General features: G+C 56.5%; 1 protein-coding gene across 1 annotated transcript in view; it reads right to left on the minus strand.

Annotated features, from left to right (window-relative positions):
- DEGS2 (delta 4-desaturase, sphingolipid 2) overlaps positions 1 to 15,624 on the minus strand; it is an 18,809-nt gene extending 3,185 nt beyond the window's left edge. Inside the window, exon 1 of the mRNA XM_027120567.1 lies at positions 15,503 to 15,624. Coding sequence (XP_026976368.1) covers positions 15,503 to 15,584 — 82 coding nt within the window. The 5' untranslated portion in view covers positions 15,585 to 15,624. The remainder of the gene's footprint in view (positions 1 to 15,502) is intronic.
- Between the last annotated feature and the right edge of the window lie 2,734 nt (positions 15,625 to 18,358).

An 18,358-nucleotide genomic window follows, 5' to 3' on the forward strand; every position in this document is an offset into this window, starting at 1 on the left:
GGAAGAGAACAGGGTGGGGTGGGGGCCTTGGGGCAAGAGAGCGGTGCCTTCTAGAAACCTCTGCTTGTGGGAGGGGGCTGGCAGGCTTAAGGCTGGTGAAGCAGCTGGTGCTGTATCCAGGGGCACGGAGGGACAGGGCCGGGGGGCATCACATGCTCAAGGGGACAGTCAACCCTCCCACTCCAGGTCTGCTGTGTCCCTTGGTTCCCTGGCAGAGGAGACAGGCCCTCAGGTGGAACCAGCGTCCTGACACACAGATTGGGATCCAGGCCGGCGAGGGCGGGGCTCGTCCCAGGCACCCTTAGGACAGTCAGTACCCGTCTCCAGTGCCTTCAGTGCCCGCCCCTCCTACCCATCCAGCAGCTGGGCGGCCTCAGGCTGGCCTGTGAAGAGGGTGTCCAGGGCTGCAGCAGAGGCTGGGCCCCAAATGGAATTGGCCAGGCCAAGGTTGAATCCTGGCCTACGCTTCCCTCCTAGTGACCCAGGAAGTCGCTGCCCTTTAGTGCTCAGAATGGAAGTGTGTGACAGGGCTGCCTTCTTCCTCCCAGACCAGAGAACTTTCTGTCAGAGCCCCCCAGCAATGGAACAGGCTGCCTCACAGGTGGTGAGCTGCCTGTCCCTGGGGGTATGCAAGGAGAAACACAACAAGGACTTCTGCCCCAGAGGGGAGACTCAGGCTCAGAGTCTTCCTGCCCAAGCTATGGTGGTGCCACAAGCCCATCTCGAGGTCAGTCTTGATCCTGCTGTGTGGCCATGGTGCATTCCCACCCTCTCTGGGCCTCTGTGTCCCAGTGTGACACAGTGTGGGCAGGATGTGCCTCACGGGGTATGTGTTCCACATACCGGTCCTGGAGCCTGATGGTGGGACAGCCCGCGTCTGCTGGAGATGTCGGGGCGGGGGCGGGGGGCGGTAGTCGGGGTTCCCACATCCTAGAACCGCTGCCCAGGAAGCCCACAGAATCCCCCAGGCAGCACTGACACCCCTGCTATCTACACACCAGCACCCCCACCGAGCCTCCACCTCATCTGGCAGCTACGGTGGTTTTGGCTCCGACCAACTGAGCAGTGGTGCTATACAGCCCTCAAGACAGCCTGCCAGGGGAGGCGGCCGAACCTCACACCCCTACCCCCGGCTCCCATTCCAGCCTCCTTCCCCCTACTGCTGGGGCCACCCCCCAGGCTTCCAAGCTCGGCAAGACTGCCTGGGCCCTTTGATCCTGGGAGCTTTCCCCGAAGCTGCCAAGGACACCCCCTAATCAGGCCCCGAAGGATGGTGGTCACAGCACAAGCGTCAAAGAGCAAGCGAGCCCAGGCCTGGCAATAAACCACAGCCCTGCTTAAGAGGGGCCCAGGGGGCCACAGCATCTCCCGGGGGGTGGAAGGGAGCAGCGTTCAGAAAGCGTTCAAATTCCAGCTCTGGATACGGGTTTAGTAACAAGAATATATAAAGATATCCTACAACCCAAAAACAAAAAGACAAACAACCCAACAAAAAATGAGCAAAGGACTTGAATAGATATTTCTCCCAAGATGTGCACCTGTTTCTCTAAGCACATGAAAAGGTGCTCAGCAGCAGCAGTCGCAGGGATGCAGCCAGCCCGACGGTGAGATCCCACCGCAGAGCCGCTAACGGCCAAACTCAAAAAACGGAAGATAGCAAGTGCTGACGAGGCTGCAGAGAAATGGAGGCCCTTGTTTGTATGCTGCTAGTAGGAATGGAAAACGGTGCAGCCACTGTGGAAAACAATTGGGCGGTTCCTCAAAAAGTTAAACATGGAATTACCATAAGACCCAGCAATTCCACTGCTAAATATATACCCCACAGAATTTAAATCAGGGACACAGACAGAAACGTGCATATCCATGTTCACAGAACTATTCACAATAGCCAGAAGGTGGAAACAACCCAAGTATCTGTTAACTGATGAGTAGTTAAACAAAATATGGTCTCTCTACACAATGGAATATTATTCAGCCTTAGGAAGGAATGAAACTTCCAGTTACAAAATAAGTAGGACATGGGGCTGTAATGTCTAGAATGGTGACTGTAGTTATTAATACCGTGTTGCATATTTTAAAGTTGTTAGGAAAGTAGATCTTGAAAGTTCTCATCAAGAACTTCTCATCCAAATAAAGAGGGAGACATAGAGAATGGACTTGAGGACTTGGGGTGGGAGCGGGAAGCTGGGGCGAAGTGAGAGTAGCATCGACATATATACACTACCGAATGTAAACTAGGTGGCTGGCGGGAAGCAGCCGCATAGCACAGGGAGATCGGCTCGGTGCTTTGCGATGACCTAGAGGGGTGGGATAGGGAGGGTGGGAGGGAGGCTCAAAGGGAGGGGATATGGGGACATGTGTATGCATATGGCTGATTCAGTTGTGCAAGAAAAACTAACACAGTATTGTGACGCAATTATACTCCAATAAAGGTCTATTAAAAAAAAAAGAACTTGTCATCCAAGAACTCATCAAGAAAAAAAAAATTTGTAACTGTGTATAGTGACTTGTTGGGGTCATTTCACAGGATACCATATCAAGTCACTATGTTGGTGGGGGAGGGATAAATTAGGGATTAAAATATACACACTACTGGGACTTCCCTGGTGGTCCAGTGGTTAAGACTCCATGCTCCCAATGCAGGGGGCCTGGGTTGGATCCCTGGTCAGGGAACTAGATCCCGCACGCTGCAACTGAGAGCCCGCATCCCGCAACTAAAGATCCCGCATGCCGCGATTAAGACCTGGCACAGCCAAATAAGTAAATATTTTTAAAAATATACGTACACAGGGCTTCCCTGGTGGCGCAGTGGTTGAGAATCTGCCTGCTAATGCAGGGGACACGGGTTCCAGCCCTGGTCTGGGAAGATCCCACATGCCGCGGAGCAACTGGGCCCGTGTGCCACAACTACTGAGCCTGCGCGTCTGGAGCCTGTGCTCCTCAACAAGAGAAGCCGCGATAGTGAGAGGCCCGCACACCATGATGAAGAGTGGCCACTGCTTGCCACAACTAGAGAAAGCCGTCGCACAGAAACGAAGACCCAACACAGCAAAAATAAATAAATAAACTCCTACCCCCAACATCTTCTTTAAAATATATACATACATATATATATATATATATATATGTGCACAGTACTATACATAAAATAGATAACCAACAAGGACCTACTGTATAGTACAGGGAACTCTACTCAATATCTTGTAATAACCTATAATGGAAGAGAATGCAGAAAAATTATATATATATATTTTTTTATATATATGTATGTATAACTGAATCACTTTGCTGTACACCTGAAACTAACACAACATTGTAAATCAACTATATTTCAATAAAATTTTTTTTTAAATCATTATGTTGTACACCTGAAGCTAATACAATGCTATAGGTCAATTATGCCTCAATTTTAAAAGCCCTTATATTGAATTCGCTGCTTCTCTGTCACAGTGCCGGCTCCCTCAATCCTGCTCCCGGGAACTGACTCCCAAATAAACTAGCAGCACCTCCGCCGCCCAAAACACAGGCATGAAGGACTACCGCGGGCTGCGTACAACACGGATGAACCTTGAAGACATGATGCCGAGTGAAAGAAGCCAGTCAGGAAAGGCCACATACCGTACGATTCCACTTACGTGAAATATCTAGAACAGGCAAGTTCACAGAACCAGAAAGTAGAGGTTTCCAGGGCGGGGGGGGGGGGGGGGAATGGACAGTGACTGGTAATGGGTGTAGAATTTCTGTTTGGAGTCATGAAAAAGTTTTGGAAATAGTAGTGATGGCTACACCACACCGTGAAAGTCATGAATGCCCCCAAATCACATGCTTCACACACGGTTAAAATGGCAAATTCTATGTTATCCTTTACCACAATTTTGTTTTTTAAGTTTAAAAAAAAAAAATCCGGGGCTTCCCTGGTGGCGCAGTGGTTGAGAGTCTGCCTGCCAGTGCAGGGGACACGGGTTCGTGCCCCGGTCCGGGAAGATCCCACATGCCGCGGAGCGGCTGGGCCCGTGAGACATGGCCGCTGAGCCTGCGCGTCCAGAGCCTGTGCTCCGCAACAGGAGAGGCCCGCGTACTGCAAAAAAACAAAAAAACAAAAAAATCCCAGCTCCGAGCAGGTTACGTCAGCTCCAAGGCTCGTTTCTGAACCATAAACAGGTCACTGGGAGGATGACTAGATAAGGCACGGAAAGCTCAGGCTGACTGGCCGGGAGCAGACGCCCAGGTGAATCTGCGCTTTATGACGACCACCCAACAAAGTGCACCGTGAAGGCCGGCGGCCAGGATGCTGCCCGAAGACGGGTATGCTGGGGACAGCGGTGGTGGGATTAAGCTGCATAGCGCTCTCCTCCCGGGCCTGCCCACATGGCCCAGCGGCGGCCGAGTGGGCTGTCCCTGCGTTGCGTGTGGGAGGCGACTTGGCTGTCCCAGAAAGGCCAGAGGCCCAGAAGGGTACTCGCCGCCCCCGGCAGGTGGAGGAAGATGCAGGGAAGGGGGTGCCAAGGCCCCGCCGCCTGGAACCAGCTCAAGGTGGAAGGAGAGACTGGCAACTGGGGTGGGCAGAACAGGGGCCCCCCAAACATGTCCAGGTCCTACTCCCCTCACTGTGAATCGGTCAGCTTCTGAGGGACCCTGGAAGTCAGGCTGCACCCAGGGTGCTGGTCTGCTGACCTCACAACAGCAAGGAGAGCCTGGAGTATCCCGGCGGCACAGCATCATCCCAGGCTCGGGACAGTGGGAAAGGGAGCAGGAGAGGAGGTCTGGGGATGTGCAAGGTCTCCACCGGCCTCGCCAGCTGTGAAGATCGAGGGGCACAGGCGGCTCCAGAAGCTGGAAAGGCCAGGAAACAGATTCCCCCCTGGAGCCTCCAGAAGAAACTTCACCCAGTGGGACCCGGGTCAGAGTTCTGACCTCCAGAACCGTAAGATAACACGCGCGTTGTCTGTGGTCATTTGTCTCTGGAGCTCTAGGAAACACACAGCAACTGGACGGGGGATGAGGAAACCCCGAGGCTCTGACAGCCTAGCTGACCTCACTGCCCCATCCCTGCACTGGCCTGGCGCTGGGCGCAGCGGCAGCTCACATTCGACCCTGCCCCTCAAGGGCGCCACTGCCTGCCAGCCTCAGCTGAGGGGGACCAGCCAGCATGACGTTCGCCCAGCATCACCCCGCCAGACGGGGCAAAGGAGACGAAAGGACCCCAACCGGGGGGGTTGGCCCCACTCGGGAGCGGGGCGGGGGCAAGCCTCATCCCAGCTTGTTCCTGCCGCCAAAGGGGGTCAGAGTGAGCGGGCACATTTCAGAAGGCGGGCCTCAGTGGTGCCCAGGAAGCTGCGTGATCCCACTGTGGGGCTGAGAGGCCTGAGGGGGTGGTGATCCAGCAGCCGCAGTGAGGTGGAGCAGGGGAGGACAGAAGTGTCTTCACGAAGGCCAGGGCAAGAAGGATGCGCCTGCAGCCCAGCCTTCAGGAATGTTCTCGCCCAGTGCCCAGGAAATCACGTGCAAAGTTCCCGAACATTCGCATACCTGAATGTCAGGTTGGAACCACAGGCCGCAGGGCTCCATCAGCCTCCCGCCCACCAGAGGTGGCCTCTGGACGCCAGCCTCCAGGGGTCCGGGCCCTCGCCCGCCCAGGCACACCTGGGAGCTCAGCCAGGCAGCCAGAGGCCACCAGCCTCCACAGGGCAGGTCTCTCCATCTTCCTCTTGGAAGGAGGCCAGGCCTGGGGCAGGCCACACCTGCAGCAGGTGAGCACAGACTGGCAAGCCAGCAGGGACAAGCACCCCAGCTCAGGGATCCAGGCCAGCAAACAGGCCACTTCCGTACCCCTCAGAGGCAAGGGCAGTGACAGAGCCCAGCAGCTGTGACCTTAGACGGTGGGCCTCTGGTGCCCCGTCTGTCATACAAGGCCAGTAAGTCGTGCGTGAGTGGAAGCGAAGGAGAACATCCTTGGGTGTCCCTTCCCTGCCTGGCCTGGCGCCCCTTCCTCCTTTCCTGACAGTTTCCCAGGGACTCAGCTGCCCTCAGCTCGGGTGCGGCCTCAACACAGCCTGGGGTGCCTGGTCCCCAGCCCCTCACCCCGGCCGACTGGGTAGGCCACAGCACTGCCCCAGCCTAGGTCTCCACATCTGGGAAATGGGGGTGACACCCCGACCTGCCCATCCAGGCTCTGGTGAGGCTGGGATGACAGCTCTGAGCCCTGGGAGCCGTTACTACTGTTGTTATTAAATACAGTTTTCTGATCTGAGAGTAAAAAACATCCCATCTCTGACCTTCGGGGCTGTGGGCTGCTCTTGGAGGTGATCTGGCCCCAGGCTTGCTTAACCTATGAGCAAAGGCCCCATGCTCCCCGGCCACGATAGTCACTGGGCCCAGCCACCCTACTGGAAGCAACGGAAAAAGGCGGCCCACGCACAAGCCGGATGCTGGACAGCTCAGGGGCGATCCCGAGAAGGGGCCAAACACGTGAGCTCCAGACCACCTCCACCCTGCCCGGAGGCCCTGTCCAGACCACAGTGCAGGCAGGAGGAGCCCCAGCAAGCCAGGCGACTCAAAACTGGGGGCTCAGGGGCTTCCCTGGTGGCGCAATGGTTGAGAGTCCGCCTGCCGATGCAGGGGACACGGGTTCGTGCCCCGGTCCGGGAGGATCCCACATGCCGTGGAGCGGCTGGGCCTGTGAGCCATGGCCGCTGAGCCTGCGCATCCGGAGCCTGTGCTCCGCAACGGGAGAGGCCACAACAGTGAGAGGCCCGCGTACCGCAAAAAAAAAATAATAAATTTTTTTTTAAAAAGTGGGGGCTCAGAGACAGTGGCCAGGGGGCTAGGAGCCCAGCGGATTCCAGGGGTGACACGGCTCGGAGACGTCGCTGAACACCCCTGGCCTTCGGCGGAGACCCCAGGAAGGCCCATCTAAGGAGTGGGGCCCCTCCGGACCCACCCGAGCCGCGCCGGCGAGCAGGGTCAGGCTGGTTCACTAGCTCATCTACCGCCTGCTGGACGGAGATCCATCTTCGCTCAAACGAAACAGCAAACATCGAACCTTTTCACTTCCAGGGCTTCTGGGTCCCTAGGAGGTGGGAGGCCTAGAGGCCTCCCTGAGAAGATGCTCTGGGGCCCTCCAGCCAGGCGGGCCTAATGAGGTCACTGGGTGCAGTCGGGTTTGGGATAAATGGAGCCGTGGGCTTGGGGGTGCCCAGCTGCCGGGGGGTCAAGGAGGGTCACGGCAAGGAAGGCCGGACAGGCACCTGCTGGACTTAGCAAGGCCCTGGGGGCCCCAGCAAGAACCGTGTCAGCAGGAGGCGAGGTGAGAAGGTGAGGCCAAGCGCAGGCCTGGGGAGGGAGGCCTGGCTCGGGGGGTGAGATGGGAGAGATTGGGGCCAGCGGATGGCAGAAGGAGAGGACAGAGATGCGGGGCGGGGGTCACGGAGAAGGCCAGGGAGTGCTGGCCTGACAGAGGGGCGCCTCTTCTGGGGCTCAGGGGTGAGGCTGGGTAGGGGAAAGCTGCTGGCTTCATGTTCTCTGGGCCCCAGGAGAGGTGGGATGCCCAGGAGGAGGGCGAGAGTGCCCTGGCAGCCCCACGAGGAGTCCTCCGGGCCTGGCTGGACACCCAAACCTGGCCCAGCCTGACCAGGCTCTGCCCCCCTGGGGGATCTCAGCTGATGTCGGGGGGGGAAACCTGCTCGCTCAGGCCTCCAGCACAGAGCACCAGAGAAGCTGGGTTAGGACACTCACGCCTCAAGGGCTCTCTGCTCCAGTGGGGCAGCCTGGAGCCCGCATGGACAGCCACATGGAACCAGAGACAAACAGACCCATGCAAATGGCCTTCCAGCAGCAGCCTGGGCGGGGCCCAAGGCAAGCTGCCCACGAAAACAACCATTGCTAGAAGCCACACTGTCCAGGCATGACACAGAAAGGAGGGGCAGAGGCCCAGGGAAGGGTCTGACAAGGCAGGGCGAGGCCGACAGAGCCAAGACTTGACCTCAGGACCCCCCGCCTTCAGGCCCGTGGACGTGGCCGGAGCCCGGGTGTGGACGTGGTGCTCAGCAGGTGAAACGTGCCCGGCGTCTGACACACTTCCTCGTGCAGCCCTCACCACCCTGCCCGGGAGGGGACCGTCCCCCCGTCTTAGAGATGAGCATGCAAAGCTTCCACCACACGGAGAAACGACCTAATTCTCCACTGGCTCCTCCAGAGTCCACAGGGATTCCTCAGCCCCGAGAGGAGCTGTTTCCTGGAGCTGGGCTACATCGTCAGGGCAGAGTGCCCAGAGAAAATCCTGCGTCCCAGTTCAAGAGAGCCTCACTGCAGCCTGGCTCAGTCCAACTGCTGCGTGCCCTTGGGCCAGCCCCTGTCCCTCTCTGGGCCAGCTTCCTCACTCTCCGTCCCTAAGGCACCCACTCTGACAGCTCTGGGCTGTGAGGGCCTGGAGGTGGGGCCTTCCCCGGGGCACATGGGCCTCGGGGGGACAACGGAGAGGAGGCCGCAGGCCCCGAGGTGTTGGGGAGCTTGGCTCCAGCAGCTGTGAACATTTCCGTGCATTACATATATTTACATACGTGGCGAACTTGTTCATGAGGACCCAGAGGGCTCAGCAGAGGAGCCTGCCTGAAGGGAAGCAGCCTGACCCCACTGCCCTACGCTGACCCCACAGAACAGTCTCCCCGTGGACACCAGGTTATTCCCAGAAGATTCCTGACAAATCCTGCTGTGCCAGGCGTGGTGGGGAGGAAACGGCAGAAACAGGCAGCCCGGCGGGGGCGCTGCCGGGCCCTCGCCCTCCTCAGGGAGCGAGCGTCCCCACGCAGCCCCTGCTAACCGGCGGCGATAAGGTCCCTTCTCATTGGCCTCCTCCAGGGCTCCCAGGAGCACATGGGGCTTCTCCCCACTCTGGGTCCTCCACGCACCCGGGCCGGGCACCATCTAGGGCTAGATGCCCTGACTGCTTCCCCAGGGAGGTCAAGTGACATCGCAGGACAGTCCCGCTGGCTCCAGGGGGCCTTGTCACCGCCTTTCACCACCAAGCGCTCTCCAGCCTGAACATTCCATCGTGTCGGTCAGCTCGCTGTGCCCACCTGCCTCCAGCGCCTGTCTGACCCTGTCCCGCCACAAGCCACCCCGTGCGGAGCACCCTCCCTCTCCCCCCAGCGGCTGAGCACCTGTCCTCTGACAGCATCTCCAGCAAAGGCACCCAAGCCCTCTTCATCCCCTCCTTCCTAAACGGCTCCCCCGCAGCTCTGGCCCCAGTGCTTCCTAAGCCGCCTTGTTCTGCCCCATCTCGCCCCCTCCTTTCCGGTTTGGGAGCCCAAAGGCAAGCCTAAGCCTGGCTGGTCAGTGTGGGCGGTGCTCTGGGGGAACCGGGGAAGCGGCCCAAAGTGCCTTCAGGAATCACTGACCCACCTCCCGCCAAACCTGCTCTTGATTCCGGACAAATATTTGCCGAAGGTCTGGGCCGAGCCGGCCCCAGGCCCCAGAGGCAGGAGGGGCTCGCAGGCTCAGCGGGGGTGGGAGGCACACGTGCGGGGCACAGTGGTGTGTCCCGACTAGGACGTGCTTAGGACACACACACTGAGTCCCGTGACACTCGAGCCGAAACTCGAGGGACGAGGAGTGGCTCTAAGGATACAGGGCGGGCTGCCGAGTGACTGCAAGGGGTCCTAGGGACCTCTGGGGTGAGGGGAAGGCTCCAAAACTAGACTGTGTAACTTTACTAAAAAATCACTGCACTGTGCCTTTAAAATGAGTGAATTTTATGGCATGTAAATCACTTCATAAAAGCTGGTACGAATGAAAGAATGTGGATTAGAAGCAGGCCAGGTGAAGGCACAGCACACACATCAGTACAGAGGCGGAAAGAAGGAGAGGAAGGGGCCACGTGAGCTGGTGACTGCCCGTGGGTCACGTGCCAGGGAGGACAGGAGCGGGGACAGGCTCTCTTCAGGTCCCGCGTGGAGAAGAGGGTGGAACAGAGGCGCAGGCCGGAGTTACCAAGTTACAGCCCTGTCCTAACCCTGACCAGGCTGGGTGACCTTTGGGCAAGGGGCCTAACTTCCCAGGGTCCTGCCCTGCATTAAAAAAAATGCAAATGTCTGTAAGGCAAAAAAAAAAAGGAGTCGGGGGGAGAAACGAAACGAATGAAAAAAATGTTAGGACTTCCCTGGCGGTCCAGTGGTTAAGACTCCACGCTTCCAATGCAGGGGTGCGGGTTCAATCCCTGGTCAGGGAACTAAGTTTCCACATGATGTGCAGTGTGCACCCCGCCTCAAAAAATAAAAAAAAGTTCCAAGGGAAAAGACAAGGGACAGACATGGGAAGATTCTTGTTACACGTGGCAAAAGCAGGGCCACCACGAGTCATGTGGAAAAGACTCCTACGGATCCAGGAAAAGGGCTCCTCAGGTAGAAAAAGGACATGAGTCGAAAATTCACGTAAGGAGAAAGACAGTGAAATCATGGAAGAAACACTCAGCCTCACTAATCAGCTCAGAAATGCCAATTAAAACGGGATGTCTCAGGACCTTCCTGGTGGTCCAGTGCCTGGGACTCTGCGCTCCCAATGCAGGGGGCCGACGTTCAATCCCCGGTCAGGGAACTCGATCCCAGAGGCCGCAACTAAGAGTTCACATGCCACAACTAAAGATCCAACGTGTCCGCAACTAAAAAGATCCAGTGTGCGGCAACTAAAGATCCTGCGTGCCAGCTAAGACCCAGCAAACCGAATAAATAAATAGAGAGAGAGAGATTAGAGGGGAAAAGAAAACGGGATGTCTCCCTGCTCTCCAGCTGGCAAGGATTAAACCGCGTGCTCTGAGCTGTGGCTGACGGGTCCCTGGCACCTCTGGATGGAGGGAAACCCTGCGACGGTCATGGCAGGTTGGACTAGAGATGCTCAAGCTTTGGTAGGTGCCTACTGCCTCCCTCAGCCTCGCTGGGAAGGGCACTGGTGGAGGTGGGCCCGGCCCTGCCCTTGGGAAGCTCAGAGTTGAGTGGGAGAGTCAGACAAAGCTATCACCCCACAAATCAATGTAGAATTACAGATGGGAGCAAAGGTCACAAGGTAACAGTGCACGGCACCCTATGGAAGGATAGGGAAGGAATAGCTGGGCGGCGGAGACGGGGGTAGACTGTGGTGTGGGCAACCAGCCTATGCCTGCCGCTGTCCAGTGCCCAAATATACCGCCCTCTCCCCAACTCAGTGGGCAGCGATGCACGTTGGTAGTTTGAAATGGGCCATGATGGAAACAGCTACAAAAATTGGCAAATGCCAATTTGCGAATCAGGGTCTTTTGTTCCCTCCAGAGATTCAGTTGATTAACATTTCCCAGCATACGGCGTGTGAGGGCACGCGCTGTTAGACAGTGTTTCTGAGAAAGGGACATTTAGGCTGAGACCTGAAGGATGCATAGGAGTTCCGTAGACGAAGAGTAGGGAAAAAGAATTCAAGCAGAGGAAACAGCATTTGCAAAAGCCAGGAAGTAGGAAATGGGCAGCTGGCGGGTATATTCCACCAAGTGGCTAGAGAGCAGACAGTAAGGAGAAAGGGCAGGGGCCAGAGCATGGGGGTGCCAATACGCAGAGCAGAGATGAGATTCTAGGAAGGGAAGCCCTCGGAGGACTCAAGCCAGGGAGGACACAGTCAGCTCAGATAGGGTCCTAGAGGGACTCCCTGGTGGTCCAGTGGGTAAGACGCCATGCTCCCAATTCAGGGGCCTGGGTTCAATCCCCGGTCAGGGTGCTAGGTCCCACATGCCGCAACTGAGACCCAGATAAATAAATATTTTTTTAAAAAATAGGGTCCCAGGGATCACCTATTGTCTGTGCTGCTGTGTGCCCATGCACCCAGCACCCCTCCCTCCCCACCCAACTTAGGATCACAGCACCCCTTTCTCGGAGAGCTGCAACTCTCTGACGTCACAATGTGATACTGTGCGGTTTGCCCATCACAGCCCCCCGCCCACTGGCCAATCAGAGGACTCACAGCTCTGGCCAGAGATGAGCTGGCTCAAGGGGAGGACGGGCTACTCAGGGCAGAAGGGGAGAGAGGCACCTCTCTCTCTTCTGTGGGAATCTCAGAGCTGGGTGGACACAGGCTGCAGCCCGCCTGGAGGACAAGGAGAAGGCTGACGGCAGCAAGGACAGGGGCGGGAGAGAATGGCCGTGTGGCCGGCCGGCCAGCCCTCCACCCCTGGCTCCAGCATCTCTGTGGTTGGGTGAAGAGCCTCCACGAATGCACATACATGGTAAAACACAAAAAACAAAAACTCACAAAGCTATTTGTTTTTGAAAAGACAAATTCAAACCCTGCTTCTTATTCCGCTGGGCACACCTGGCTTGGACTCTGGTCTCCAATGTGACCAGAGTCTCGCCGGCTCCGTTCCTGCCCTCACAGCACAGGGAGCCTCAGCCCTGGCCTGCAAGGCACGCCCCCATCCAGGCGGGATCTGGAGACGGACTTTGGTCCTGCGCGAAGAGCACGGCAACCAGCTCTAGGCGAGGCCTTCCTGGGTTCTGACTTCAAGATTAGGATCCTTGAGCATCCAGTGGCCCCCCAAGGAGCTTGGTGTGGGCCACAGCGGCCAGCTGGCTGGGACTGGAGCACATCCCTGCCTGAACACCAACTTGGCCTCTGTGGCCACTGAGCTGTGTGGCCCTGGGCAAGTCACTTCCGCTCTCTGAGCCCCACTCTGGGGCCTCCTCTGTAAAGAGAGGCTGACAGTTACACATAGGATTTCCCTCAGGCTGGGAACAGCACAAGCTTCAGGAAAACAGAGATGGAAAGGCATTCCCTGTCCTTGGGGAAGACATGGGCCTTTCTGCAAGAGGTAATAATTATCATCGCAGCTAAAGTTTTGTTGAGTGCTGGGCTGAGCATGAACACCACCTCATTTAATCTGCACAACAGGGACTTCCGTGGTGGCACAGTGTTTAAGACTCTGCGCTCCAAGCGCAGGGAGCCCAGCTTCCATCCCTGGTTGGGGAACTAGATCCCACATGCATGCCACAGCTAAGAGTTTGCATGCCACGGCTAAGGAGCCAACCAGCCACAACTAAGACCTGTCGCAACCAAATAAATAAATACATTTTTTTAAATAAATAAAAATGATAGTTAAAAAAAAATCTGCACAACAACTCCATAAAGAAAGTGCTACAATTCACCCCTTTTAACTCAATCAAACCTCAGTTTCCTCATCTGCTTATCGACTTGCCCAGGGTCACATGACTAATGAGTGGGTGTTGTCCTTGCCAGGAGATCAGCTCACAGCCAAGGTCTAGAGCCACATAACGTGCCCCAGAGAGATAAGGACCCGATGGGCTGAAGCAGTGGAGGGGAATCCCCCCGCACCCTCCTCTGGCCCGGGCTCGGTGGTGGTGGGGGGGTAATTCCTACAGGAGGAAGAACTGAGCGAGTGGGGCAGAGTAGCAAGGAAGGTCCCGAAGGCGGAGGAACCGCGTGCGCAAATGCCTGAGAGGGAGGGGGAATGGCACATTCCAAGTTCGTTAGCTCAAAACTGGACGCGCGGGGAGGAATCCACAGCACACACTGCACAGAGGGAATTTGCAAAGCTCCCTGGAGAGTCAGCCCTTGAGAACCTGTGCTGTCCCCACCCTGGCCCAAGTCACCTCCCTCTCCTCCAAGTCTTCCAGGCTTCCCAGCCACCCTGTCCAGGATGCTTCCTGGATTGGTTCCAGGGTCCGTGGCTTCCATCTTGAGAGACAGATCATTCCCCATGTCCTGGCGTGCTGGGTACCACAGTGAGCACCTTCTCACCCAAGCTCTCCTTTTATCCTCATACCCACTCCTCCAGAAAGGATGATGGTGCCCATTATGCAGATTGGGAAAGTAAGTCTGCAACCCAGAGTGTCTGGATCCCTCCAGGCAGCTCTGTGGGCCAGGATACATCCCTCCCACAGCCTTCTCCACCTGGGGCCAGGTGCCCAGTGAGTCCTGTAAGGGGGAGGTGGGGGACAGCCAGGGGAGGGGAAGGAAACACAGCCCTGCCTTGAAACTGCTGAGAGACAGTAGCCACGATGCCTGTGCTCCGTGGGGGAGGGAGGACCAGATGATCACCAAGTGCTCTCTGAGCCACCTGCAGGAAGTTCGCAGGCGTAAATAGTGCTGGGTTACTGCTCACCTCACAGGAGAAAACCACAGACGTTACAGACCCACCCAGGGGTCTCTAGGCCCTGAACCCCCAGCAACAGCAGGGCACGGTCATACACTAACCACTCAGTGCATCCGGTGTCTGAAAGGTAACAGGACAGATATTTCCCTAGTCTTGGGGTGGGGCAGGAAGACACCAAAGGGAAAATTCTAAAGAGAAAAAAGCCAACCTATTCAAATGCATTTAAAAAAAAAAGCTTTTGTGACTATAAAGGGGAATAGATTTGCAACGTGTAAGACAAAGGGTTAAAAGCCTCTGTACAAAGAGAGCTCTAACACCAACAAGCAAAAGACCAAACCAAGAGAAAAAAAAATGTTAAATGGCCAGTTAAACGTTGAAACCAATCATCAAATTAAAATTTTAACCCACAATGAAATAGTATTGTTTTGTCAATCTGCTTGGTAAAGATTAAAAACGTTTGCCAAGCCCAGGTGTAGGCGAGGGTGTGGTGAAATGGCGACGGACTCTGGGGCAGGGGAGCGCGTTCACCCTGCTGCAAGCTGGCCGGGCACTGCAAAGGCCGTCTGGCGGCACCTAGTAAAAGCTGTTCTGGAGGTGCGAGCCCTTTAATTGCGGGTAAAGGACTGTACATCCTGGGTCTTCCTGAGAGACGGATGGAGCCCATCAGGATGGGTGAATCCAAAGGATGGGTGACCACGTAGGTAAAAATGACCTCCCGGGACACTGAACGACAGAGAGGGGGGCCACCGTGTATTAGGCTATAAAATAAAAGGACAGACTCTCTGGTACAGTCTGTTTTTTAAAAACTTGTCTCTCTGGTTCAGCGTTTGCTTCCTTCGAGGCGCTCATTCTGCCCTAAACTCCGGGATTGGGGGTGGGCTTGGTGACTCCTCCGGCTGGGCCGCCGGGACCCCGGCGCTCAGCGCACATAGGAGCCCGGATTGCGGCGGAGGACAGGTGGCTGCGGAGCTGCCTTCGAAGGCGGGGGCGGTGCATCCCGTACAAAGACAGTCCCTGGGGCCGACCTCTGCGCTGCGACCTCTCCCCAGAGCTCGAGCCCTGGTCCCGGCCCTGGGAGTGGCTCGCGTCCCACAGCCAGGATGGAGCAGCTGAAACGCGCTCCCCTGACGCGCGGAGCGCGTGTCTTAGATCCCAGGACAGAGGCAGAGACGCGAGGGGAGCTCCAGGCCGGAGCTGGGGACCCTCAGGAACCCCGAGCCGGGGGCGCTGAGGGAGGAGGAGTGGCGCTCCTCCCCTCTCTGGAGCAGAGGTAGGGGAGGGCCTGCTGGGCATCCGGGCCTCAGGAGCGACCCCTGGGCTCGGGCTGTCCCGGGACACCAGACGGCCCCAGGGCTGTCCCCACCTGGGGCCCGAGCTCACCGAGCATCTCCTTGCGCCGCTGCGTGTGCGGCTGGTCCGTGTAGACCCACTCGAAGTCGCTGCGGCCCGCGCTGTTGCCCATGGTGGCGCCGGGAGCGCGGCTCAGGGCTGGGCTCCCCTCCACCTGTCTCCCTGCTCTGCGCGAGGACCAGTTCGGGCTCGGGGCGGGGCCTCCGGGGGGGGGCCTCCGGGGGCGGGGCCGGGAGCACCTCTGCCACCAGACCTGGGCGCGGTCTTGTGTCGGGGCAGAGGCGGGTCTCCGGGGCTCTCGGAGCCTCAGTTACCTCGGTTGGAAAATGAGACTGTTAGGACGCAACCCGTGCAGAGTCCCCGGACCCCACGTTGTGTGGCGACGCCCCGTTCCCTCGGTTTCACTGAGGCCCGCCCCCCCCCGCGGCTGAGCACCAGTTCTCTCCGCGGCCCAGGGCCACTCGCGCTCCTGCCACCCCTGCCCCTACAGACCCATCGGTGAAAGCGCCCACCTGGCACGGGGCAGGGGTTGGAGGGTAGAGATTAAATGGATGCGACAGTGCTGGTAAAGAGAAGGGGCTCGGGAAAGGTTCGCCACAGCGATTCTCCCTTCCCCTACCCACTCCTTTCATACAATAAGGCAGAGGACAATGAGGTGTCCGCAGGTGGGAGGGAGTGAGTCAGCCCCACCCCTGCCTTCAGGGAAATCGAGCGACAGGGACACAGGCATGGAAGAGGCCTATTAATGACACAGGATGATACGTGCTACGACACCTGTAGGTCCTGGGACAGCTAAGGTTCAGTAGAGGGGTCTTTTGTATTAGGCTTCAAAGGATGAGTAGGAGTTCAACAGCTAAAGAAGGGCAAGGGCATTGGTGGTAGAGGGAACAGAAGCTGCAAAGGCTGGGACTTGAAGAATCCAAAAATTGTCAGAATGGAGAGTCTGGTTTGTGGGGAGTAGGGACACAGGGCCCCTCACTTCTCTTCTCAGGGATTCCTCCCAGCCTCCTCTTGCTTCTTTGGAGCTTTGTATGGTGTACCTCGTGTACCTGGAGCCCAGCCTGTAGAAGCTGCCTAGGTAGCAGACTGGCCTGGCAGCCAGAGGTAGCACAAGGTGGGCAGGTAATAACGGTGAGCCTCCCTCCAGTCTCCCGCAAGTCTGTGGGCCAGGGCCGAAGGCAGTCCTGGCATGAGATGGGAAGGAAGGCAACTGGGTGTGGGCATCTGGTGGCAGCCAGCCACCTGCCCCTGAGTCAAGGATAGGAAAATGGGCCAACAGAGAGGCTGGATTCCCTGTCCAACAGAGAGACACTTAGAGCCTAGGGTTGCCACCACCCCTTGCACCACCCAACAGTGTCACCTACCTGGCTTGCACACCTCCAGGAATGGAGAACTCAGCACTCCCCAGGGCAACCTGCTCTATTCACAGCCAGAGGGACCCTCAGAAGTCCCAGCCGTCCCAGCGGCTGCCACTTTACATATGGGTAAACTGAGGCTCAGAGATGAAGGGGGCCTCAGAATAAGCAGAAGAGATGGGACAGGCCCCTGATCTTTGACTTTAAAAGCCCAAAGTCAGAGTGTCGGCCCCGTGTTACAACCAGTGAGATCTGGGTCCCAGCTCCGCCCTCTGGGGCACCACCATGCCTGCCAGCTCCCTCTGCCCAGGATGGAGATCAGCAAACCACTCAGAGATCGACCCCAGGACTCAGTCTGTCCAGGTGAAACTAGCCCAATGGCTTCATTTTACAGATGAGAAAATTGAAGCCAAAGAGGGGACAAGTCAAAGGACAGACTGGAGAGAGACCCGAGAGTGGAATAAAAGTCCATGACTTCCAGTCAGCTGCCATGGCCAAGTAATCCCAAATTCCATGCGGTCAGCTTGGACCACAGAGACTCGGCTTCACGACGATGAAGCCACTCAGAGCACATGGGCTAGCCTCCCCACCAGGTCCCCGGTCCTAGAAATGAAAGAAACCGCATATTCATTTGTAATGTGGTGTCCTGGGTGGGATCCTGGGCCAGAAAATGGGCAGTAGGTAAAAACTAAGGGAATCTGAATAAAGTATGGGCTTTAGTTAATAATAATGTATGAATAGTTGGTTAATTCCTTGTATATTAGATTATAATATGTCCCTATATTTTAAGAGAGTAAAATAAAGAGAATTGGGTGTGGAAGCAATGGAACCATCAATACTATCTTCACAGTTTTTCTGTAAATCTAAACCAGATGTTAAAGTTTATTTTAAAAATGAAGCAGGGCTTTCCTGGTGGCGCAGTGGTTAGGAATCTGCCTGCCGATGCAGGGGATACGGTGTTTGAGCCCTGGTCCGGGAAGATCCCACATGCTGCGGAGCAACTAAGCCTGTACGCCACACTACTGAGCCTGTGCTCTAGAGCCTGCGAGCCACAGCTACTGAGCCCACATGCCACAACTACTGAAGCCCGCGCACCTAGAGCCCGTGCTCTGCAACAAAAGCCACTGCAATGAGAAGCCCGTGCACCACAACGAAGAGTAGCCCCTGCTCACTGCAACTAGAGAAAGCCCGTGCTCAGCGACAAAGACCCAACACAGCCATGAATAAATAAATAAATAAATATTTCTTTTAAATTTAAATAAATAAATAAATAAAAGTGAAGTGTATGGACTTCCCTGGCGGTCCAGTGGTTAAGACTCTGCACTTCCACTGCAGGGGGCACAGGTTCGATCCCTGCTCGGGGAACTAAGATCCTGCATGTCAGAGGGTGCAGCCAAAAAATAAAAATAAAATGAAGTGTATAAAATGTACATATGTACAGATACATACATTCATAGATACATACATATATATATACAGATACATATATATGTGTGTGTGTGTGTGTGTGTGTGTGTGTGTGTGTATATAT

Source organism: Aethalodelphis obliquidens, unplaced genomic scaffold (genome assembly GCF_003676395.1).
Source record: "Aethalodelphis obliquidens isolate GAN/ISIS:26980383/991018 unplaced genomic scaffold, ASM367639v1 scaffold21, whole genome shotgun sequence".
Lineage (NCBI taxonomy): Eukaryota > Metazoa > Chordata > Mammalia > Artiodactyla > Delphinidae > Aethalodelphis > Aethalodelphis obliquidens.